Source organism: Augochlora pura, chromosome 11, assembly GCF_028453695.1.
Source record: "Augochlora pura isolate Apur16 chromosome 11, APUR_v2.2.1, whole genome shotgun sequence".
Classification (NCBI taxonomy): Eukaryota; Metazoa; Arthropoda; class Insecta; order Hymenoptera; family Halictidae; genus Augochlora; species Augochlora pura.
Genome location: NC_135782.1, coordinates 18,596,336 through 18,622,223, shown reverse-complemented (window position 1 = coordinate 18,622,223; position 25,888 = coordinate 18,596,336). Strand labels below are relative to the sequence as shown.

The 25,888-nt window shown below is 41.5% G+C and overlaps 3 protein-coding genes across 3 annotated transcripts in view; all 3 read left to right on the top strand.

Annotated features, from left to right (window-relative positions):
- Positions 1-3: 3 nt before the first annotated feature.
- Fas3 (fasciclin 3) overlaps positions 4-25,888 on the top strand; it is a gene marked incomplete at its 5' end in the record, with an annotated part of 28,961 nt that continues 3,076 nt past the window's right edge. The window contains 8 exons of the mRNA XM_078194675.1: positions 4-43; positions 122-310; positions 489-673; positions 3,372-3,513; positions 6,975-7,088; positions 22,159-22,189; positions 22,848-22,928; positions 25,291-25,459. Coding sequence (XP_078050801.1) covers positions 4-43; positions 122-310; positions 489-673; positions 3,372-3,513; positions 6,975-7,088; positions 22,159-22,189; positions 22,848-22,928; positions 25,291-25,459 — 951 coding nt within the window. The remainder of the gene's footprint in view (positions 44-121; positions 311-488; positions 674-3,371; positions 3,514-6,974; positions 7,089-22,158; positions 22,190-22,847; positions 22,929-25,290; positions 25,460-25,888) is intronic.
- Positions 8,205-12,866, top strand: LOC144477274 (uncharacterized). Its single transcript, XM_078194875.1, has 2 exons — positions 8,205-8,283; positions 12,443-12,866. The coding sequence occupies exons 1-2, from the start codon at positions 8,268-8,270 to the stop codon at positions 12,670-12,672; spliced, it is 246 nt and encodes an 81-aa protein (XP_078051001.1). The 5' UTR covers positions 8,205-8,267; the 3' UTR covers positions 12,673-12,866.
- Positions 13,055-21,755, top strand: LOC144477273 (uncharacterized). The gene has a single exon (XM_078194874.1). The coding sequence runs from the start codon at positions 20,621-20,623 to the stop codon at positions 21,242-21,244; it is 624 nt and encodes a 207-aa protein (XP_078051000.1). The 5' UTR covers positions 13,055-20,620; the 3' UTR covers positions 21,245-21,755.

Genomic DNA, 25,888 nt, shown 5'->3' with positions numbered 1-25,888 from the left:
GCCTCAGGTGGAAGACCAGCAGCGGATGTGCATCTATTTCTCGGTGATTACCTTTTCGAAATTGATTTCTCGAATTTCCCACGATCATTCTTAAATACCATTTTGTTTACTCTGCCCTCAGACGACGAACCGATTGGCAACGAGGAGAGACCGACGATCTACGATTCCGAGGTGCACGACAATTCATTGGCAGTGCAGAATGCGTCGCGCAGCTTGGACTGGACCGACAATGGCAGAGTTCTGCGGTGCATCGCCAGTCACGTGGCCCTTGACAAGCCTAAGGAGACCACCATGCAGTTGCAAGTGTACTGTAAGTATATAGAAATAATATAAATAGTATATTTATATTTATGAAATATATCTTGATATTATTAGTTTGCAGAGTAGTTTGCAAGACATTTATTAATGAATAAAATTTTACTGAGAAAGAGGCTGATAAATAATGACAGCTGGAGGCAGAAATTAAATCGGTAATTATTTTTTCGCAGATCCTCCGCAGCCGCAAACCACCATCGAGCGTTTCGGATACGTGATTGGTCGCAAGGGGATCGTGAACGTCACCATCTACGCGAACCCAAGGCCCCGTTTCCTGTGGAGAGTGAACGACGAGAAGATCAACGAGGGTCGCCCCGACGAGAGTAACCGGCTTGAGACCTCGACCGCTGTCGATTTGGTAAATTTCCAAGGACTCTGTTCATTTAACCAATTTCCTGTTCATCCAATTTCCTCTGACACGACAGAATGATTCCTGAGATGATATGCAGCAACTTTTCCCTTTGCAAAATTTTTCTCCGAGGCTCCGTTCGCGAGATATTAACGAAAAACACTGACCAATCGCTGCCTAGGTATCGCAACGCTCCTCCCTCGAGTCACCGCGCTGCGCCACGTGACCGAGTGGGTGGGGCGCCGGCTGCTCTCGCTCCTCGTTTTTCTTTCATATCTCGTGAACGAAGCCTCGTAGAAGGTTCGCGCAAAGGAAAAACTTGCTCGAAATAGCTTCAGGAATGTAACTAGACACTTTAACTTGTTGTTAATTTTCCATAATTTTGATAAAATCTTTGTTACATTTTTTTTAATAGAATGGCTGGTTATAGAGTATTCTGAGGCTCGTTATTAAACATTGAGTTCAATTCCGAATATCTAGATAAATAGATAACGCTGCAGTAAACCGTGAACGAAAGCCGCATCGACTTTTAAAAACGTCGAACGTCGCGGAGAGAAGTTTCGCCCTCGAATCAAATTGCCAACTGCTTGGAAAGTCTAATGCGGCTTATCAATAAAACGTCCCTATATATCGATTGTCTCGTTGAATCCTGGGAGTCGCGAAATTCCGCAGGCAGTCGCGAGGGGAAGGTACGGTGAAGCCGGTTGACATTGAGCGTCGAGAGAAATCGCACGGAGGCGCAACGATTTCCGATATCCGGCCGGCGTAACGGGAACAGAATGCGCGGAGAAGAGGAACGCTCTCCGCGAAAATCTTGCGAGCCGTAGGAAAGAAATTCGCCTCGCAGGTGGATAAACGGTGTTTAACGAACGTCGAACGCGCGAAAAAGAAATAAAAGGAGCCCCGTCGCGGGAAATGCGGCGAGGCTCGTCGCGGAGGAACGAAAATTGGGGGCAGAGGGGCAAACGCGGAGGAAACCCGGAGGCATCGTCCTGGACAAAAGGCGACGGCGCATTCCGGGCCGTTCGCGCATTTTTTTAAGCGTCCGCGTGACTGGAAAGTTTTCCCCGCTAATCAAACGGCTCTTAATGAAATTCCGGCGCGAGCACCGATACGAATCGGCACGCGCAATCGCTCGGAATAATTCGACTGCGCGCCGGGGCTTTGCCGATCGGGGCCGTCGTGATTGTTCTGTAACGATTCAACACGCGGGTCGGATCCGAGACGCCGTCATTATGGGACCGGCGAGTTTTCTGATACCCGCCGTGATACCGGATCGTTCTAACCCATTAAGCGCCATGGCGATGGAATATAATTGCTCGTTGGTTCTGGCAGTGTATCGAGGAGGAAACGAGACTGCGGATTGACGAGGGAGACAAGGAGATAGTGGGATCGACGTGGAGAGAGCGAAACGAGAGACAAACTACGTCAAACCTCTTCAAACATATCTACGACGACGTTGAATAAATCGGAATAATTATTAAAAATATTTGGAAGAATTACGATTAAAAGAGCAACAACAAGGCACCAGAGAAGATGAGCCAAATGGGTGACAAATTGCCTCAAACCTCTTCAAACATAGCTACTACGATGTTAAATAAAACAGAATAATTATTGAAAATATTTGGAAGAATGATGGTCAAAAGAGCAACAATGGGGCATCAAAGAAAATGAGCCAAACGAGAGACAAACTACGTCAAACCTCTTCAAACACAGCTACGACGACGTTAAATAAATCGGAATAATTGTTAAAAATATTTGGAAGAATTACGATTAAAAGAGCAACAACACGGCACCAGAAAAGATAAGAAAAATGGGTGATAAATTGTCTCAAACCTCTTTAAACATAGCTACGACGATGTTAAATAAAACAGAATAATTATTGAAAATATTTGGAAAAATGATAGTCCAAAGATCAACAATAGAGCAGCAAAGCAAATGAGCCAAACGAGAGACAAACTACGTCAAACCTCTTCAAACACAGCTACGACGACATTAAATAAAACGGAATAGTTATTAAAAATGTTTTAAAGAATGATGGTTAAAGGAGCAACAATAAGGCACCGGAGAAAATGAGGCAAAAATGTTGTTGATCGTCGCGTTCGCACGCGCGGCTGGAACCGTGTTACGCTCTCGCGGGCGAGCCGGGTTTTTGTTTCCTTCGGTTTGTCGCGCGGGCGACAGTGAGCAATAGCGAGACCTTTTTCGTGGGAAAATCGCGACGTCGAGCGGCGGACACTTCACCTGTCCGCGATTGTTCGATTTTCGACTGGCAAATTCTTTTGTGTCCGGTGGAAAACAGTGGAATCTCGACGATACGAGGGTTTTGGCGGTCGAATTTTTGGTGTCGCGCGTTCGTATTTCTAGCCGTGGGAACGCGCGTTTGAATTTTCTGTTTTTTATTGGGGTGGTTAGCGATTATTTAACGCGTCGAGTAATAAATTGTCCATCCCGAAAATACGGACAATTTAAATATATTTTGTTGGGGCTGTTAGTGATAATTTAACGCGTCGAGTAATAAATTGTCCATTACCAAAATAATAACAATTTCAATAGAATATTGGACCTTCTTTGCTCCATTTGACCCTGTTTAATTCCGCTTTCATACTAAACTGTCCATAGAGAATATCCTCATACTAGACTATACCTTCTTCTTGATGCTCATTTAGGTACTTTTTCCCAATAATTTTTATATTTATTGTTTTAGGGAAGAGGAGCGTGGAGCGTGATCCTCTCTATCGACAGCGTTCAGAAATCCGACACAGAGAAGGTATACGTCCTGGAAGCTCGCAACGACGAAGGAGCTTACGAATACAGTATCGTTTTATCAACCTCCACAGAACCCGCAGGTAAACCATCGGAACAACCATCGCCGATCAATCCTACCGAATCATTTCACCATCACTTCGCACCAGTCTAGCGAGACACTGAATTTCCTTAATCTGACAGAAAAATAGCAACTCTTATCAGTACCTTATACATGAAAATTATCGGTGGTAGTAATTAAAAATCAAGTAATATTTATCGGCCAATTTTCCAATTTTATTAAACTCTGAATCAAATATTTATCAATTCTTTATTAAAATCAAAGATTTATCAATTCTATCAATTGAAATAATTTAAAAAAATATGTAGTCTCCAAGAATTTATTTTTATTGAAATAATTTTAATTGCTCGTGAATTCAAGGGGATTTTAATTATGTTTGTTGGACTTTTTGGGCAACCTAATTATTTACAAACTTCCAGCTGATTTATTTAAAGATTTAAGGATCGAATAATGCCATACAGTGGATTCTAGCTAGTTAATTATTTCGTCGACTGTTTAATCATCCGTCGACGATTAAATGCCACAAAATCGGCGGATCGCGACGAAAAAAAACGTTCGAAAAAATCACTGGTGGAACTGTCGATCATGCTGTTAGCACACACGCACTTCATATATTCGTCACTTCTCGTCTCGTCCAGCCGAGCATACTCACTCGCTGTCTATCGATCTACGTCACGTTCATTGTCACCTTCACGTCACCGTCATTACACACCTTCGGGTCTCGCCCGAAAATATCAATTAGAATATCTCTCTGTTTTCTCATTCGATTGTTCTCTCTCTCTCTCTCTCTTTTCTGTGTCACTGTCTCTGTTCTTTTTGTACATTGACGGTTCTGAAGACAATCATTGCAGGTCCAGTTTTCTTCAAAAATTAATGGAAGCACCTTTTAACATACAATCCTTCTAAATAAATTAATAATATATAGCACAGTACTTATATCTAATAAAGAATGACTGACCAAAATATTCTGTAAAAGCATTCTATTAAATAATTAACTATTAATATTAATTTTGCTTTTTTCTATAGAATAGGAGTACTTTTATTTAATTAATTTGATCTTTGTATTATTAATGGTAGGGTGGTATTGTTTTATTATCTATTTGCCAAATTCTTGTTCATTTAAATTTTAAAATCAATGGACTTGCTCTGGTCGGCTTCCGAGCCGTCACTATGTACTTTCGATGTGTCTTCTAACGATATCGATCCTTCACCGCATGCACTCACACAGGGGCGTTCAGTCACTTCTATGGTAAGCTCTCCGAACACATGCACGCACTAGGTAATGTCATTCTTTCAAATTACTATACGTAAGTAGACGACGCCGCTGCCCCTCTGCGCCGAGTTCCAGCCGATATATTACAAAATATTAAATATTAAAATATTAAAATATTAAAATATTAAAATATTAAAATATTAAAATATTAAAATATTAAAATATTAAAATATTGAAATATTGAAATATTGAAATATTGAAATATTGAAATATTGAAATATTAAATATTAAAATATTAAATATTAAATATTGAAATATTTAAATATTAAATATTAAATCCTTGGCTCCAAAGATGACGCCTAAACAAGATATAAAATTTTTGTCAGCGATGCAAAGCGGTCTACAACATTTTCCAAGCGAAAAGGGGACCGCCACTGATCTATAGCGCGATCGAGATTTTGTCAATGGATTCCGCGTCAATGGAACTCTGCGCTGCGGCATTGGCGTCACATATATGTGTGTACATGCATACATATATAAATATATAGATCTATATAACTATATATAAATATGTATAGATATATATATATAGAGAAATATATAGATATATATAAAATTATATATAAGTACAGGTATATATAAAACTATGTATAAATACAGATATATATAGATATGTATAGATATATAGATTTATATAACTATATAGATATATAGACATAGATATACGTGTATGGGTGTAATGTAACGTTTTTGATCAATGTCACTGAGACCGCCGAATGGTAGATCCATATTTTCTCGATGAAACGCGGAATAGATTTCTGTTCGATTGCTTCTCTATAAATTAACGCTTTCGCCGGACGCTGAACACAACACAAGCACACTCGCGCGCACGGCTCGCAGCAGGCAGAGGCAGCACACTGTACACACAGAGGATCGGCGCTCGCTCTCGTTTCTTTGCGCACACTTCTCTCTTTCTCTCTTTTTTCGCCTAAATATTAGCTCGGCCGCGTTTCAATCGGCGATCGCAGAGAAAGCTTTTGAATGCCCTGTTCGATGCCGTTTTCCCGAAACGCGTGCTAGCCGGCTGAAAGGACGCGGGGCCCCGCGTCGTTCGGTTCACACTACCGCGAATTTCCCGGTGTAAATACTGTACCCTAGATTTATTTTTAACGAATCCGCTAAACAATTTAGATTAGTTGAATTTTTTAATAATCATTCGAAGCTATGATTCTCAAGTAAACAATTGTTAAACATGGAATTTCATGCTCTATAAGAGAATACAGTGTTGCCATTTAATCGTGCTCACCAAGAATCGAATAGAAGATTAAAATATTTCCCTTTAAAATGAATAACTATTCATTGAATTCATAATACAAAAATTATTAAATCTCATAAGATTCGAACGCACAGCTCAATATTTTGAGACAGGTACATACCGTGTCAAAATTTCGACAAACCAGAACGATCGGGAATTCGACAATAGAACAATTATACCGTCGGAGCCGAGCGACGTCACGCGGCGTGTGTTCCCGCCGGAAGCGCGCGTTTCCCGAAATATTGTTTGTTTGCGCTTGCAGCTCTCTGTTCGACGTTTCGCAAAGGCCAGGTGTGAACGAAGAAAAAGCGCAATTATTTTTCGGGAAACGGGACCCCCGCTGTTAGTCCGTCATCGTCGCGCACCGAGGTGTCGAAGCCTCGGCTGGCTTACACTGTCCGTCGATCACCGGGAATTCCAATTGGACGCCGGCGCGACGGTGTCCAAGATATTTTTTCCATTTTTTCCATACGCGTTTGTGTGAGTTTTGTGTTTGGGGCAGTCGTCGGATCTATACAGCGTGTCTCTCTCTGCACGAACGTTCGAATATCCTCGTATTTTTTTTATAATATATAACTAAAAACCAAACAAATTTTATTCTTATATATTTTTTCGTGCTGGCAAAAATGACGAAGATATTTGAAAAGGGACACCCTGTATATTACATGCAAGAGACTCTTTACCCGGCAACGTAGCGAACAGTCAGTTAGTGGGAGTATCGGTGTTGTGAGGGAAGTCTTAGGCAGCGTTCGCAGGTAATTAAGTCACGTCTGGTGTCGAAGGAGTGGGGATGGCGAGTCACGTGTCGCTGAACGTGCTGGGAGTGGCGTTCAGCGGCGCGCGAGTCGTTTGCCCCCACTCCTTCCTAACTACATTTGACTTGTTTCTCTGCGAACGACGGTCTCGGACGGTGATCGGAACGGGGACGACTAAAGATCCGTTTACCAAATTTCAGGCGTTGATTTAGACGCTGGTTCCATCATCGGAATCGTGGTCGGGGCTCTGCTGCTGATCCTCGTCAGTTTCCTCTTCATCTTTGCCCGCGCAACCGGCCGCTGGTGCTTCGCAGGTGAGTACTTCGTTCACGATTAATTATTCTCAATATTCAGTCACGTGCTCCTTTCCCCACCTATGGCGATTTCTCGTGTACTGTCGTTGAAAATTTATAATTTAAAAAATATTTGGGAATAATTCTCAAAGCTAATCGCGGAGGAATTGAAAAAAGATTTCTGAAAAATTGTTGAAAAGATTTGCGAACAATCGTCGAGAATTGCCGGGAAAACGATGGAATTCTGGGTTCTCTTTTTCAGCGAGGTTTCACACTCTGTGAGCTGACAAGGAGAACGGCGTAGTCGTTTATTGTCGGTGTGCAAGAGGACAAAGAGTTACAGTTGATTGTTCATTTGATTATTGTCGCTTAAGTTTTTTTATACGACGAGCACAGGTAGATGTCAAGTCATACGAGGTCCTCGGTTGTGTTTAAGTGGAGCTACATGTGAGAACGTTCTCGCTTTTGATTGTCACAATGTTGAATAGCTGATTTATTTCACCTCAGGAAATTCGAATATTTTTCTTTTAATCTAATGTTCCACAAATTTTATGTTCTTTTATTGTTCAATTTATGCAGAGCTTCGGTTCAGACAGAAACCGTATTCCCTCTCTATTGTCACGCTATGATATAGTCTCCTTAATATTTAATTTATCAACATAAAGGGCGTCTCGGTTTAAAGACAATTTTCCAAGATTTATTAAACCTTGTCCACTAAATCCATCGAGTTCAATTTTTAAAAAATTATTTCCACTTTGAAAAATGTCTTTACACACTCGTCGTTGTACGTCTATTACAGCGACGATAGAGAGGGAATGCCTCGAAAGTTCCCATCGTCGTCACTCAAACGAAAAACATCCTCGGACAATTGAAATTATCTGCGGGAAATTCAAAAATCCTGTGCATCGAGTGAAGCAGCGAAAAATTCAAAGAGCAAACCGAAAGAAAAAAAATGTCGTGCGATGGGTATTGTTCTCTAGGTCCACACGATCCCCCCGCAGCTGCCACACTGTTTTAATATTTATTTGACATCTATCTATCCATCTATCTATCTACAGTACATAATTATATATATATATATTTGTATGTATACAAATGTCTTGTGTGTTGTGCCGCTACCGATAGGACAGCATGCAAGTCGGGCCAAGTAAAGAGTAAGGAGAAACAACAACAATTACCTTGCGATTCCGTGTTCTAGGCATGACACTGTCCAGGGGTAAGTCACCTCAGGCAGCAAAAGCAAAACCAGCAACCAAACCCCCCATAACCCCCTTTTTATCTGCAAAGTATTGCTCGCTCCTCCCCGCCCCTCGTTCATCATCAGCTCGTCTCTCTGCTAGCCATCACTTTTTTTTTCTCTCCAACGACCATTTTTATCGGGCACCGCTTGTCGGCCCGGTTTCATCGACGGGAAACCACTTAATCACTGCACAGACACCATGGGCTCTGTGTCCCTTGACCCTCGGAAGGTGGACCTTTTCGAACGCTTCCTGCACCCTCGCGATGACATCTCACGATTATCAATTCTTACGGTTCTTTTTTTTTCCAGCCGCGCCTCGACTTTCGTTTTTCTATTTCTAAAGGGGAAAATCATTTTCCAGCCTCGAGGACGATTTTTTTCCTGGGGGATTTAGTCGAGTAGATTAATTTTCTATGTTGGAATTTTCTGGGTAGGGTTTTCTGAGTCAGAAGTTTCTGAATGGAGTTTTTCAAGAAGGAATTTTCTATGGGGAAACTGGGTTATTGGTTGGAATTTTCCTGGTCAGACTTTTCTAAGTGGAAACTATTTTCCAAGTCAGAATATTCTGACCACAATTTTCCTGGTCAGACTTTTCTATATGGTAACTGTTTTCCAAGTCAGAATTTTCTGAAGATTATTTTCCGAGTCAGACTTTTCTAAATGAAAACTGTTTTTCCATTCAGAATATTCTGACCACGATTTTCCTGATCAGACTTTCCTAAATGAAAATTATTTTCCCAATCAGAATTTTCTGGCCACGATTTTCCTGGTCAGACTTTTCTAATTGGAAACTATTTTCCAAGTCAAAATATTCTGACCACAATTTTCCTGGTCAGACTTTTCTATATGGTAACTGTTTTCCAAGTCAGAATTTTCTGAAGATTATTTTCCGAGTCAGACTTTTCTGAAGATTATTTTCCGAGTCAGACTTTTCTAAATGAAAACTGCTTTTCCATTCAGAATATTCTGACCACGATTTTCCTGATCAGACTTTCCTAAATGAAAATTATTATACCAATCAGAATTTTCTGGCGACGATGTTCCTGATCAGACTTTCCCAATTGAAAACTATTTTCCAAATCAGAATTTTCTGGCCACGATTTTCCTGATCAGACTTTTCCAACGAAAATTTTCTACTCTTCGCCATATTATAGCAACCAAACTTTCCAAAATTTCGCCTCGCCATAGCCTCGAAAAATTATGAAAAAATGATCCACCTTCTGAAGCATCAAAACAAAATGGTCCATGCTCGCGACACGGGTCGAAAAGGACCCACCGTTCGAGGGTGACCACCAAGTAGCCCCAATTACCAAATCGTGCGACAAAACGAAACCGAAGGGGCTCAATAATTCCACCTGTGAAACAGCCGCATTGAATACCCGCGAAACGGCGGGAGCCCATCGAGCAGGTAGGGGCGCAAGGTAAAAAAAAAAAAAGAATAAAACTGGTTAAACACAAAACGAGTGATTTCGCTGGTCTGGGCGAACGCGGGTCCATCGGACGGATAATGTTTGCGTTGCATTTAAAAAAGCCGACGCGAATAAACCGCGTGGGCCGATGTATTCAAAGTTGCGATCGGCACAAAGCCGCCCGGGGAAATAAAATCCCGGCGGGAAAGCAGGTATAATGTTAACGTCGAGCCTCTCGCGGATCAATTCCGTTGGCGATCGATCACGAAACGGTTTCCCGCGCCGATGTTTTCCGTTCAGCTCTTTTTTATTTCCATTTCGCTCGAGCCGCGAACGCCGCTGGTAAAAAAAAAAAAGAGAGAGGAGCGCGGGAAAACGCGGGACGTGCGTCCGGGGGTGCCAATGAGCAAATGAAAATTTCATTGTTCGGAATGATCCGTTTATCGGGCCGCGGTTTCTCCGCGGTTGAATCGACAATTCTTGTTCGACCGGCGATTATTTATTTCGTCGATTCACGGCCGATCAAGGTGATGGACAGATCGAGGAGATCGAAAAGGAAAAGGCAAAACCTCGAGAGATAGACACGCTATTGTTTTCTGTGCATTCCGTATTCAATACATCTGTTAATACAATAAATATAACAATAACGTTACGAAAGTATAAATGGGGATTTAAAAGTGGAGTGGAATTAATTTTTGTAGAATTGTAAATTAAATGAAACCTGCATCGGCACGTGTTGAGAGACATTCGGGGCCAGCACGTGACCAAAGGAAAAGTTCGATGGAATTTTACGATCACCGTCATTTTAAATTCTAATCGAGCCGCGTTCGTTCGTTTTACAGTCGATTGTATGAAACCCAATGGAAACGTGATCATTAACGTCACTCTGCAGGAATTCGCCTCGATCGACCTTTCTATTTTACTAAAAAAAACGGTTTAAGAGATGTCAAGATCCATAATTAATAATTCTTCCGAGAAAAGAAGTATCACACCTCGCGCGTCAAAGCAACGAAATCCTCCATCGAGCTAATTTAAATATAAACGCGTAAAATTGTAGACGTTAACATTTTTACCACGCTTGTACCATCTATTTTAATAAAAATATGCGAGTGATGGAAAATTCGCAAGAGACATTGACGAAACTAATGGCATCGACGGAAGCTTCGTGTACCGTTTGAGTTTCGACCGGCCCACCTCTGCGAGCAGAGAGAACGTCTTCGTTAGTAACAAGCAACGACAACCAATCGGCCGAAGGCAAGTGTGGTGAGATTCGTTCGAATCCCGGACGAAGGAACGACCATCTCCGCCCCCCTCTTAACCCCCTAGATCTCTTAGATCGTTTAAGCATGCTCGTTTTATCGTCCCCTTTAGACGTCCGCCAAATCCAAACGATCCCGATCTATCCGAGTACACCCGGTATATATCTCAGTGTTGTTAGACGACTATTAGATCTGTTGTTGCGTGTACCAAGTATATCGCCCACGTTCACGTTTCACTGTTCACGTCTACCACCTCTGCTTGGATTATGAAACTCTCTTATACGTTTAGTGCGATGAATTGCCTGTGAATGTTACGATTACGAAATCCATTCGATCGATCGATCGAACGCAAACGCCCGAGTCACACGATCACCGAAGCGCCGGCTTACCAACGGCGGGGTCCCATCGCTGACGCGTGAACAACGTCAGCGAGAGAGTTTGTTAGCATTTTTTTTAGAGACACTCGCCATTTTTAATGAGTCCGCGAAAAACCGGCCATAATACATGTGTAATTAATTGGGTTTCCTGGAAGCCGGACTGCTGTTTATTCGACGCGTTCACCTATGCAAACGCTGTCGTTAAAATGTTAAAATGACACTTCATTAACTAGGCGAAACGACCGACGTAAGAACCGGTGGAACTTTATTGTAACTGTAGCGGTCGATGCTGCGGATAGCGTTGGATCGATTGAAAGTCGATAGCTTTGTTTAGAGAATATCTGATAGTATTATTTATTAGATTAGAGTAGATAGAGGGCCTCACAATTCTTGTTGCATTAGGAAATTTTTCTAAAATATAGGAGAGATTCCTGAGGCGATTTGAAGCAACTTTTTCCTTTACAAAAATGCTCTACGAGGCTTCGTTCTCGAGTTATCAACGAAAAACGCTGACTAGTCGGAGAACTAGCACGGTCGACGCTCCTCCCACGCGGCTAACGCCCCTTCCACGGGACCGACGCCCCGCCCTGGCGACCGGTACAGCGTCCAATGCGTTGACGCGCGGGCGGAGCGTCAACTGTACACGTTCTCCCATTGGTTCACGTTTCTCGCTCATAACTCTTTAACGAAGCATCGTAGAAAATTTTCACTCTGTATTCTCCATCCATACAACACTAAGTAGTTAAAATATAAACTAGTTGAAATATTATACAAATTTAAAATCGTCTGCGAATTATCGTATATACCATCGATGTATAGTCGCTGCAAAATCGGTAACGGTGTTTGACTCGCGCGTTCGCGTGCTATCGGATCCCGCATCGCACGTCCCAAAAGAAAAGAAATCGCTTAAGCAAGCATCTAACAACAAGAACGGCAAAGAAAACAAAGTAAAAAAACAATTCGAGCAAAAAACATGGCTGAGAAAAATCGCGAAAAAAAATCGAAACAAACAAAAAAAAAAGCTGAAGAAATCCACACACCCGCCCACACACACTTTTGCCTTGACCGATCGTGGCGTTGCTTGTTGCAGCGAGGCGTCGGGGCGACGAGGAAGCTGCGAGCGGTGTCGGCGCCGGAAGCGAGGCGCACATCACCCCCGGGGACGAGGACGAGGAGGATCACGAGGACCCGCGCATCATCGACGAGAAGATACCGCAGGGCGGCCAGGAGAATCCGATACACGCGAGCAACGAATACGTGAACGGCCGCACGGACCTCAAGGAGCCGAACGTGGACGAGAAAACGGACACGCCCGTTTAAGAACGGAACCGGCGACCCCGACGTTCGTCGACGCGTTCCCCGCGACGCGGAAATGAGCTGTCGCCGTGCCGCGCCCGGTTCCTGCGAGACCCTTTGCGCCGTTCTAAAATACCCGCCGACAGAATCCGGAACCGCTCGATGCGTTTCTTCGAGGCCTTGGATCGTCCACGGGCTGCCGATGCTTATGCTATTACCATAATTTCGAGATTATTATTTTTAGTATTATTTTAAAACCGTCTTGGATATCGATTTTAGTATTAATTACTGCCAGGAGGCATCTATAGTCCTCGCACGACAAGAAGTCGCGTTTGCCCCTTCTACTGGCCGCCCCACTACTGCAAACAGTGACGTCAGCTACCATAGCGGGGTGCTAATAAGAGAATATGTTTTCTCATCTTTTTGATAGAAGATTTTTAAGTGCGGACTCGATGCATTTGTGACAGAGGTTAGAAAATCTTAAAATGTATAAAAAATATAAAATATAAAGTATACACTCTTTAATAAAGTATTAAAGCTCTGTCAAGTTCGACAAAATATGTTCAAGCATAAGCATCAGCAGTCTAGAGACAACTCGACCAATTCTCAGCTATTTTGTAACAATTCTTTTTATTTATTTATACAATATTGTAGCGATACACTACAATAGCCTTATTCGAATTTGAAGAATGAGACAGCGTTCTTCGCCTTAGATTTTAAATATTCTTTAGTATTTATTCCAGCGTTTAAGACATTGTTTTATCATTATTGTTAATGTAAACGAGTTTGATCATTTCTTGGAGATCTTAGTATTTAATTACTGCCAAGAGACACTTATAGTCCTCGCGCGAGAAGAAGACACCTTTATCTTCCCCTTTATACTGAACCTCCCCACTGCTGGAGCTATCGTCGCTATTGGCTGGAGGCGGTGACGTCAGTCTAGCTAGTGGGGAGGCTGGTGGAGAGGGAACGCAAAGGAGCCTCCTTGTCGCGCGCGGACTATAGACAAGCCTCGATCAATTTTACCTACTGCGGCACGTTCGACATGTGGATATTCCTGCGATCTTGCACAGCAATTATCCACGATCTATAGATCCACGGTTAAAAAAATCCAGCTTCCGAAGAAACACGAGCATCGAGACATATCAGCCCCTCTCTATCGATCACCATGCCAAAACAACGGCCAATGAAAAATCTCAAAAAATCGACGATTTGTCTATAGATCGGCGCAAAGGCGTACGGGACCGATGATCGCGAGGATCACGGTGTCCTCGCGTGATCCTGCCGCTTCGAATCTCAGCTAGTTTAAGGCAGACGGTTTACATAATTAATTTATTCGATACTCGACGCGAGCGTCCGGGCCATCACCGAGCGATGGCGGACGTTCAGGCGAAGCAGAGCGGAAGAAACGTGGTAAAACGAGAGAGAGAGGACACACACTAAAACGAAACGAGAAAGTAAATTTCGTTCGATTCCCCCCTGGTTCGCGAGCCCTTATTTTTCTACGATTTTTCGTCTCTTCGATGGCAGCTGTTCGTATAGCCCGCAAAAGAAAACACGCGCGTCGACGCCCGGCTCGCGGTCGGCGATCGACGCGACGGGGCCCCGACGATCCTCGATCACCGCGGCCATTATTGCGCGTTCGACAATGCGACGCGGAGAGTTTTGTAAATAGGAAAACACTCGGGAGCGACGCCGATACGCCGCCGCCCATTTTTCTTCTTCTCACGCGAAGATCGAGGTCGTGATTATTCTACCACATCGCTAACACACAACTTGTACGTCGTGCGATCCCCGATCCATCGAGGACCGTCAAATGATCTGTAGGATATGATCTCGTCTAACGATGTATCCGAAAAACGGCGGGGATCGATGGATCGGGGGAGACGCAGATCGCTAAGGTATATCGTTTAAGTAACACGTGTTTACGAGCTGTCCTTAAAATGTATTATGCTAGGAGGGAAGGAGTAGTCCGCTATTCAGCCACGGGCCCCGCGAGATCCATAGATCTCTTGCGCGGCGAGACGCAGAGGATCCTTGATGACGTACGATGGAACCAAGTTGGAAAATTAACGTGGAAAAAGGGACTTTTGGTTCGACGAGGTTTGACGAGGTTTGACGGGGATTGAGAATGTTTGACGAGGTTTTAAAAAGTATGACAAGGTTTGACAGAGTCTGACAAAGTTCAATAGCTTCTCTGTGAGACTCAGATACGTGTTTGTAGATTATTAATCGGTATACGATTTTCTAAAGTTGTAAGTTCAACGTGTAAAAGGCAGTTTTTCATTACACAAAGTTTGACGAAGTTTGACAGAGTTTAACGAAGTTTGACGAAGTTTGCTAAAGTCTGCAAGCCTCCGTATACCTCCAAGTTCCTTCGAAAAAATGCTCGATAGTTTTCAGAGCTTCCTCTGCGTCACATCGTGCACGATCGTCTCGAGACTCGAAGTCGCGATCCTCGCAGCAAGAACAGGGCTCGTGGCGACGATTAACGAGATTTAATTAAGCGAACGCGGGAGGACGAGCCGGTTCTCGCCGTAATAAAAAAAGAAATGGAAAACTCACGTTATAGCGCGAACAAATCAAATTTTGTAGTCGAGGTTTTTCTAAAAATAATCGCGGACACGTCGATATGTCCTGGGGATGGGGAGGGGATGGAGATGAAACAAAATATCGTAGACCGCGGTTGCACGTCCAGCGACGATTAACATTCCTCCATAATTAATTCCATGAATTTTTCATAATTCTGTGACAACGATCCTTGGAGTTAAATTTTTAAAAACAATTTTATTCACCGTCAGCTATTTAATTTGCCAACCTTAAACTTAAACCTTTAAATAAAATTTAAAAGACTGGAAGGCAAATTATCGCTGAAATTGTTAGTTTTGCTAAATTGTAAATTGCAGTTTACGGAATTAGAATGACGCAGGAGAATGTGACAGGAAAGTTAACGCCGCTGGGATGGAATAAAAAAGGCAGCACGTGCGGCCGCGAGAAAAACTCAATTAATATCGCGCCGTCACCACGTTCGAAGACAAACGAACACATTCCACGATTGTAGCTTTCGGTTCGCAGCCGGGTCTTTTCGTTTCCCATCGGCGCACACACGTGCTGACTGACGCGTGATCGGTATCGCCTTTTTTGTAATTTAGAGCGTTTCTCGGACAGTATTATTTACAACGGGGGCACTGCTCCCCGATTCCGGGGTCGGCGTCCATCGAAACCGGCGCCGATTTTTTCCGCGGCTGACCCGCGGACAATTTTTACACCGATATATTTCGAGACACCGTCGTTAACCCTTCGGGCTCCGTAGAACCACCCGCCGTCGCAGCGTTTTTAACAGACCTTTGGAAAATGTGCGAACTTTTACGCGAAGCGACGAATTTTACAGAAATTTTTAAACGTAGGGAATGATTTTTTGATAATCGATAAGCGATCTTACAAGAGATTAGGTATCGTTCGTGCAAGGAGAGCCAGCATTAGGGAGAAACGAAGGGTTAACGAGAAGTTAGAGCGACCTATTTCTCACAGACTTTCCATTCAACGTTTAATTGTAAGCCACGATTGCAATGTGTCACCTTTTAGTCAGAGCTGCAGCCATCCGAAGCACCCTTTTTTATATCTCGAAACATAGACGAAGACTGGATACATTCCAACAACGGATACCAAGACTTTTTACCGAGAACTGTTTTATAGAACGAATTTTACAAATTTATCGAACGTCGCGACCAAAACACCCATACTCGACCATTCTATGTCTAATGTTTTATAACGTGGCAATTCGTTGGAACGTCGACGTGATTACAGTTTGCCTACTGGGGAACAAACGGTCGATTCTACAATTGCGTCAATCTAGAGCAAGATTAAAATTGTCTGAATTCATAGCAAGATTAAAATTGTCTGAATCTAGAGCAAGAATAAAATATTATGAATCTTATAATAAGATTAAGATGGTCTATATTTAGAGCAAGATTAAAATTGTCTGAGTATATAGCAAAATTAAAGTTGGTTCAATCTAGAGCAAGATTGAAATTGTCCCAATCTAGAGAAAGCAGAAAATTGTCTCAATCTAGAACAAGAACAAAATCGTCCCAATCTAGAGCAAGCAGAAAATTGTCTCAATCTAGAGCAAGATAAAAATTGATAGCATTTATAGTAAGATTAAAATTGTCTCAGTCTACAGCAAGATAAAAATTATCTGAAATCAGAGCAATATAAAAACCATTTATAGTATGATTTACATTATCTAAAGTACCTCGAAAAAAATTAAAAAAGCACAAGAACTGCCATAACTTGGAGGTATCGAATCTCTAATTTCCGTCTTGTTCTTCCGGTAGTCAAAGTGTCACTGTCGACCGTTTCGCTGCCTCGAGGCCAAGTCTGACATTCTCCCTTTCGTTCGAACAGTATTCCCAAGTATTCTTCGCTCCATTGGCCCTTGAAAACGATCGCAAAGGGACGCGTTGCGTTTTCCAAATAACCGTCCTACGTCCCAAGATGCCTGTCCTCGAGTGTGTCACTTATTCTTTCTTTGTTTGCTTCATTTTATTCGACGCACGAGAGGCAGGATCGACGGGTCGGATAATTTCATCGTTCTTGCGACGAACTGCAACAAATACTCAACGATCGCAGCCATTTGCGCACCTGAATGGACGACAAAGATTTTTTAAAGCTTTTTGTCTCGTCGAAAAAAATGCAAAGATTTTTCGAGATTTTTTTTTTAGATCAGTGCATTATTCTGCACTGTTCTATCGTTTCATTCAATTGCCAAGGTTCCTAAAGATTCGATACAATTTGTTAACGATCTTCGCTGATATTTTCCAAAAATTAATTTTAATAAAATTTGTTATATTCGGAAGGAACAGATTTCCCAGATGATATGAAACAACTTTTTCCTTTGCGAAAATTTCGGCAAAAGCTTCGTTGACGAGTTATTAAAAATTCACGTGGACCAATCGGCGAGCGTGGGCGGAGCGAAGACGTGTTAGGGCGTGGCGCCTTTCGTTTTTCGTCGATTACTCGTGAACGAAGCCACCTAGAACATTCCCGCAAAGGAAAAAGTTGTTTGAAATCACCAGGGGAATCATCTGAGACGAATAACGAAGCTTTTGGGACACAGTATTATTTAAGACTGACTGATCGTCAATCTGTCGATTCAATTAGCAGTTTAGAGAACTTCGGCAGCTCCACGCGAAAAAGGATAATGCCTCGAGCGAACTCTCCGGCAACTTTCTGAACGATAACGAGCATCGCAATCAACAAAAGCTCGGTCTCGCCGAGCTCCACAAGACGGAACGAGAGAGCGAGTAGGTGTAGCGACCGGAATACTTTCTCACGAGAAGCGACTTTCGTAATTTCATTATCATTCCCGTCGACAATAAGTGTTGTTTGTACTTTTGTACGGGTGATCTTTGCTTAGCCGAGTCCTCGCGGAACGAAACTAAATCTGAGAAACGAGAACACAGACACACCAACACACAAAAACACAGAAAGGAAGAAAGACACGCGAACACAGTAATCGACACACAGCAAACGAATGAAAGCGAACGAATCAGTTCACGAACGTAGGTCTCCACGGCGTCGTACGGAAGACTAATTGAATCTTGTAAGAATTGTTTGTTCGGTGGATAAAGGATGGACGAACTGGACGACGACAGACGGCGCCAAAAAACCGTCTGTCATTCGACGAAACATTTCCGAATTCTGCACATACACTCCTTCACTTTTTCCATATGCGATCGTGTTTTCACTTACAAAGAGGGATCGTCCTGCCCGACGAGTTCCCCGGGATCTCGAATCGATTCCTGGCGACACCGATATACAGTGTATACAGTAATGACTCCTGTATATCCATCGGATCGTCGCGAATCGCTCGACGACACTCTCGCTTGTACGCGTTAGAGCAGAAAGTATCGAATTAGATGTTCGAATGGGAGCTGGTCGGGTGGAAGACGATTCGAATTACTGCGTGTTGTATATATTAAATATATATATATAAAAATAAATATATATATATAAATATAAATATAGTACGAGATTGAATAATAGTAATGAATATAAATATATAAATATATATATATATTCTGTGTCGGGGGGCACTTGGCTTGCAACTTCGTGAATATTAAACTGATTACTTATTTATCCATTTGCACTCCAATTGCCGTGCGACCTGTCGTTATCCGTGAAATTTTTGAGAGGAAGACTAATTATTGGGCAGAGTAAAATAGGGTTACACTTGAGTGTGATTTAAGACGTTCTAAGCGGGGGTGGCGAGACGAGGGGTGAAATAACTATAGGATGGATATTAAGGAGATATTAAGGATCGATTACGTGGATGTATGTTGCCAATTAAGTACTTTGTGTCGTGTCCGCGGTGCGGAACGTCGCGCGTGGGACGAATCGCTGGCTGGACTGTACCGAGATCGGTCTTATTTCACACTGGCGTGATTAGGCGACGCTTGGAACAGCCGACTGCCTTTTATGGTTTTTTATCAGAAATATTTTCTTCAATTGCCTGCCATTTTTATATTAATTTAATACAGAACCGACTGCCTAAAACACTTGAAAGAAACTATACAGGGTGTCTCAAGATTTTATAAATAATTTAGTTACATTTTATAGTGATCTAGTTGCAGATTTTTTATATTTCCACCTTTTATTATTAAAGAAACAGCTCAAACAGATTTTATAAGTTATCGATCGTTTGCAGAGACCACTGCCATGCGCGAAAATCATTTTACAATAGTCAATTATTGCAACCGATTTATCACCAGCGGAAAAATCAAAATTGCTGACAGGTCGATCGCGCCTCTGATCGATCGTAAAACGTTCTCGTTGCCTAATTGGTACCGTCCAGTCTGTCGAGACGGCCACCGCGGCGAAGCATCGACACGATAATCGATTTACGGGGAGTTTTAAGGATATTACGCGTTAATGTACAAAAAGAATAACACAGAAATTCCTTGCGGTACAGTTTTCAATAATGTTAAGCCACTTATTTCGTAAATGATTTCTATGATTGATTGTAATGCTAACGATAATTAATTTATACGCGATGATCATGCTGGCGAGTGACTACATCGAAAGGGCCGCGATTCGCACGTCCACTGTCATCGTGAGCATTATTTTTTATTTGTTGCTGAAGAAAAAAGGAAATTTTATACAGGTACTAAATTAGGTATTTAATTAGATATTTAATCAAATCGGGTATTTTATTAGGTATTAAATCAGGTGTTCGATTAAATATTCAATCAGTTATTCAATTAAATATTTAATCAGCCATTTAATTAAGTATTCAATCAGGTATTTAATTAAATATTTAATTCAGTGTTCCGTCAGGTATATTCAATCAGGTATTTAATTAAATATTTAATTTAGTATTCCGTGAACTATTTAATAAAATACTTAATTAATTATTCGAACAGATATTGAGCTAGCTACAGTCCATAGCAAAAATGTTCAAACAGCACAGAAAATGCTAATTTCTCGAGATCGATGATCGACAGTGGCCGTGCGAATGCGCGATGAAACGCGTCAAAGTTCTCTCAGAGACCCCAACGACGCGTTTGCGTTCGAGCGTTCTGGATCCTAGATCCACGGGATCGCCGCCGTCGGTTCCCCCACATCTTCTTTGAACATTCGGTTTGTAAATGAAGTTAGTGCGGAAGCGGGCTCGGGGTTGAAAATTTTGTAAAACTTCTACTAAACACTTTAAGGCGGTTAATATTGTAATAATGTAAGAAGCATGATCGTTGGCCATACAATGGAGTATAAATATTTATATATGTATTATTACCAGGCTAATAATATGTATATTTATGTTAACGTAAGTTTAGCTATTAAATTAACGACCGTAACGACACGACTACGGACGGTGTCGCGGATACCTGAACACGACGGCGCGTTCTCTGAAACATTTTTAGAAGCCGGTCCGTCGATCCGTTAGGCGAGCCTTTGTGCGAAATTCGCGGGGATGAGGGGGCAATGCTCTTTTGATCACGTGATCTTAATTAGGATGGTCTTGGTCAGGATGGTATTGGTCACGATGATCTGGGTCACCATGATCTTGGTTACGATGATCTTGGTCACGATGATCTTGGTCAGGATGATCTGGATCACCATGATCTTGGTTACGATGATCTTGGTCAGGATGATCTGGGTCACCATGATCTTGGTTACGATGATCTTGGTCACGATGCTCTTAGTCACTATAGCCTTGATAACTATAGTCTTGGTCGCGATGATCTTGGTCAGGATAATCTTGGTCAGGATGATCTGGGTCACCATGATCTTGGTTACGATTATCTTGGTCACGATGCTCTTGGTCACTATGGCCTTGATAACTATAGTCTTGGTCGCGATGATCTTGGTCAGGATAATCTTGGTCAGGATGATCTGGGTCACCATGATCTTGGTTACGATGATCTTGGTCACGATGCTCTTGGTCACTATGGCCTTGATAACTATAGTCTTGGTCACCATGATCTTGGTCACAATGATCTTGATCTCGACAACACCGAAGATCACGACTGACCCCCTCCACAGTTTTCACGTATCAAAGACCCAATCGTGGCACAGTATCGCTCGCGCATTTTAAAAATACTTCAGAGATCGCCGCTTCGGATACGAGAAACGATTTAAAGAGAACTAAATGATAAATGTACGATTTTAAGAGTGGAGAAGCGAGGGAGGGCGTGATTACGGATCGCGTGAACAGAACGGAGCACAGCAGCTGGCGGTTTCAATGTTATACGGTCGATTCGATGGAATACGAGATACATATGTAACACAGGACATGCATTACACGTTAGACAAGACACCGATAAGCGTACGTACACACACAGGGACACTTCTATGTACACGGATAGAAGGGGCTAGGGCGGATGTACACGGGAACACGATGGATGGATAACGAACAAGAAGGATACCAATACCGAGATGAACATGAACATTTTGTATCTGTACTTGTAGATACAAACGCAATAGGCAAGAGTAAATCTAATTAAGAATTCAAATGAAGTTAATATATAGAGAGCTGTATGTAATTAACTGTAAGTTCATTCATCGCTATGATATTATACTTAGGTATTATATGATTTTTGAAATAAAACATTTGTTTTAAATACAGACGAACGTACACGAGAAATATGCCATCCCCTATCACCGCCATTTTACATTGTTTTCTTTATTAATTCAACTAAATTAATTTCCCATTTGTAGATATTTAATGGAAAATCAAAATTCCCTTATTTAATTCTTCTATTACTTTTTTAATTATATATTCGACTGTCTTAGATCTTCTATTAATTCTTGCAATAATATTTATAAAGTCCATGGTCTAATAATAGACTCTTAATACATCGTATTTGATTCTTTTAATACTAATAAATTTCTTTTATCAAGAAAATGTGAGTATTTAAATTGAAAATTTGGAAAGAAAAGATTCGATGAATAAATTTCGGAATTAAAAGCATTATTAAAGAAGTCCTTTGTTTTCTCATTGATTTTCAGGTAGCACAACATCAAGAAACCTCGGCGAGTCGTGAGTATACGTTTACATTTTCCTCCAGGTGTTTCGTAGTGGATTTCTGGTAGCACATTGCACTACTATATATAAATTGGTGTTACAATTATTCTTTTTCCGAGTCCCGTAACTAATACACTTATTTCTCTGCCGGTGCTTTTATAGTAGAACAGTTTCGAACAGCTTGGCAAATTTTGTTTTCGCGCGGAGTGACTTTCGAGTCACCCTGTGTAAAAGGGGTTTCTAAATTCCGTAATACCAATCTGGATTATTATAATTAACAAGACGTGAATGTCTATAACATAAAATTGTCCAATATTTTCTACGTGTCTAACCGGTAGTGCTTTTCCCAATTAAACGAGCTGAAAAAATTGATAAAACCAAGTGGTTGCAATTTCAAAAACTAGAGGGTTTTAAACAATAGAGAAATATTAATTTTACTCCAAAATTCACAGCCCAGTACCAAACATTAATTCGCCACGTTCAGAGATCGTGTTCGAATAAACTAAGAAAAAAATAATATAAAAACGAAGAGTACACAAACTTTTTTATAATCATGAGTACACTCGTGCGAGAAAGTCTACACGACTCCACGACGTTTTCTTGTGAAAAAGGTTGCGATTCCAGCGAGACTCGTTTCGGAGACGTGTATTGCACACACCTGACGAATTTTCAGAGACGTTGCGGAGCCAGCAGTGAGTGTTAGTCTCCTTCGTTATGAGAAATCAAACACCCCCGACAATGTCGATACGCAAAGGCAAGCCTGTTTTATTTCCTTCTCGACAAAAAAAACAAATCAAATGAATGCCATCAAGCTTTCATCGGTGTCAACGTCGACTCGTCATGGGAAATACCGAGATACTTTTAACCAGCTTCTGCACCAGGCTTCGATTCACATTGTGTTAATGTTCTGACGTTGCTTTATGTTTGTACTAAATAATTTTAGTTCATCCCTCGTGTTCCACGATCTTAATGTTCATAAAAACGTATTCGTTCTTCGAGTATCGTTTCGTCAACTTATCAGCAAGTTTGAAGTCCCAGTAAAAATTGGTTTGCACAAACATATGCAAACAGAACCAATCTTCCAATCCCAAATAAATTCAACAAAGCACAAAGTTCCAGCTTAATCGCACTAACAATCACCTCGCTCATTTCTCAAGATTAGAAAATCAATAAAAAAACCGATCGATCCATCTAAAAAGCATTATCTTGTCGACGATGCACTGTATGATGCAGCAGAGAAATTCGTGGTTTATTTTGAGCGAAATTATAGCAGCTCAAAGATAGAGCGATTTTTAGGGTTTGTCATGGTCAGACATGGGCAGGTCGAAAATGCACGAGCTCGCATAATTAGCGATAACTCGGCTAAAAAAAATCGTAGATCACTCCGGTTTGGGGCGTTGCAAAGGTGAAGCTTCCCTCTTGATAAGCGTGTTAGTTTTTGCCGCGAAAAAAATTATTTAAACTTTTGACGGAAGCTTTAATTTGAGCAATTATTAGGCCAAAGTTTGCTCGCCTGGACTCGAATAAAAAAATAGAAACGATAAAAATAGCCTAGGGCTTCTGAAAGAGCAGACTTTCCCCTTTAAAATGAGCCTAGGCCCATCTCCGTGCGATTATTTTGAGCAAAATGACAGCAGCTCAAAGATGGAGTGATTTTTCTGTCTGATCATGGTCGTCCCTTGGCGGATCCAAAATGGATGAGTTCACATAATTAGCGATAACTCGGCTAAAAAAAATCGTAGATCACTCCGGTTTGGGGCGTTGGAAAGGTGAAGCTTCCCTCTTGACAACCATGGTAGTTTTATCCGCGAAAAAAATTATTTAAACTTCTCAGGAAAGCTCGAAATCGAGAAATTATTTGGCCGAAGTTTGCTCGCCTGAAATATAGAAACGATAAAAATAGCTTAGGGCATCTGAAAGAGGAGACTTTTCCCTTTAAAATGAGCCTAGGCTGACCTCCGTGCGATTATTTTGAGGAAAATTACAGCATCTCAAATATAGAGCGATCGCGCGATGAGTTAATTACATCGGCATGGAATCGGTGCCCCGGTGAAATTATTCCGAACGCGACGTCAAAGACGTCGACTTCAAGTTATGCAAATGAATGGATCTCGATCCGCGGAGGGGGGGGGGGGGGGGAGGTGGGAAAAGCCGCGACCAATCCAAAACAATGTCAACTCAGACGAGAATTTAATGCAGTGACTGGTGCATATGACGCTCGTCATCGATACACAGCATTAATTCTCCCTATTTTCGTGTTTTTCACGTCGCCTGGATCTCATCGCCTGGCTCGTTTAATAAATTGGTGGCTGCCAAACCTGTGCAACTTCTTCGTCGCGTCTGCACGATCGCTTCGAAAGAGGTATACCGGATCACGTGGGGATCTTTCCGTCGCGATCTTCGGAAATGAGGAAAAAAGCGTGCCGCGATATCACGCTACCACCGTTGAAACCTCCAATCAACTATGTCGTAACTAATACCGTGGGAATTTCAAGCGGCGAACGCGAAATTATTCTAATCAGGAAAAAACGACGAATATAATTGGCAGGCGTAATTGAGACATTTTAATTCAACTTTGATTTCATGTAATCTGTAAACCCGTGCATGAGCGAGTCAATTGTTTAATTTATCGTTGTTAGCTGTGAACAAGTTTCGCCACGAAAACATTTTGGTATGGTTTTAGATCGCTGTAATTAATCGCTAATTGCTTCGCTTTCTGTCACACGTTGCCAACGCTTTATTTGTTTAATATTAATATCTAACATTTATTAATCACTACCTTGCTACAGTTTCTAATTAAAATAATTCATTAATATGGTTATTAACGAACTAATAACTTCGAACGAAATTTACTGGCGTTGATTAATATTGAAAATTTTTATTTCCGAATTTTTTAATGTTTTTAATATTTGAATTAGTGCTGTGCATATTTTAATAAATTGCTGGATTTAAATAAGGTTTCGTCTGCACAGTTTTAACGAGTTCATAGCGAATCGTGTTCGCTTCTTGCATTTCGTTCTCTCGGGTTTAAGGGAGTCCTGTGATCGCAACTGCAATTTGTTGCGGCAATTAGAATACGAAGCGCGTTGCGCTGAAAGATACGTTTTGTTTGCTAGAAGCGACACTGAAAGCGCCGGAAGGTACTCCAGAACGGAAGTGGACGGATCTCGTGGAGAACGAAAACCGAAAATCAGCTTCTCTCGGCTCTTCAAACGCAACAAGGATAAAGTCTCTGGAGCTGACACCGACACGATGAGGACTGTCGTCACTGTCGACGATGAAAAGGTATTACCACGGAAATAGTCTGATATACTACGCTTTAGTTTAAGCTACGTTACATTAAAAATTATTCATAAAAATACAAATAATAGTTCAATTAAAGTCTCCCTTAATATTGAGTCATTTCACTGCGAAACAATAGTCTAGATTTCTTTAATTTTCGGAATGTCTTCGCGAGTCTTATTTAAAATAATTTACCTGGTTTTAAAACTGACATTTCAAGCTTTAATTTAAGCTATGTTGAATTAAAAATGCCCAACAAATATGCAATATATAATTGATCAAAGTTTGCCTTTAAAATCGAGTCATTTTCTTCGAAGCAGTAGCGGCGACTTTTTGATGTTACAAAATGTATTCGTATTTCTTTTATAAAATAAATTACCCTATTTTAAAATTGACACTTCAAGCTTTAATTTAAGCTAAGTTGGATTAGAA

What these genes read in the sequence shown, in the direction of transcription:
- LOC144477273 (XM_078194874.1), top strand. Translation starts at nt 20,621, where the DNA reads ATGAGGGGGCAATGCTCTTTTGATCACGTGATCTTAATTAGGATGGTC.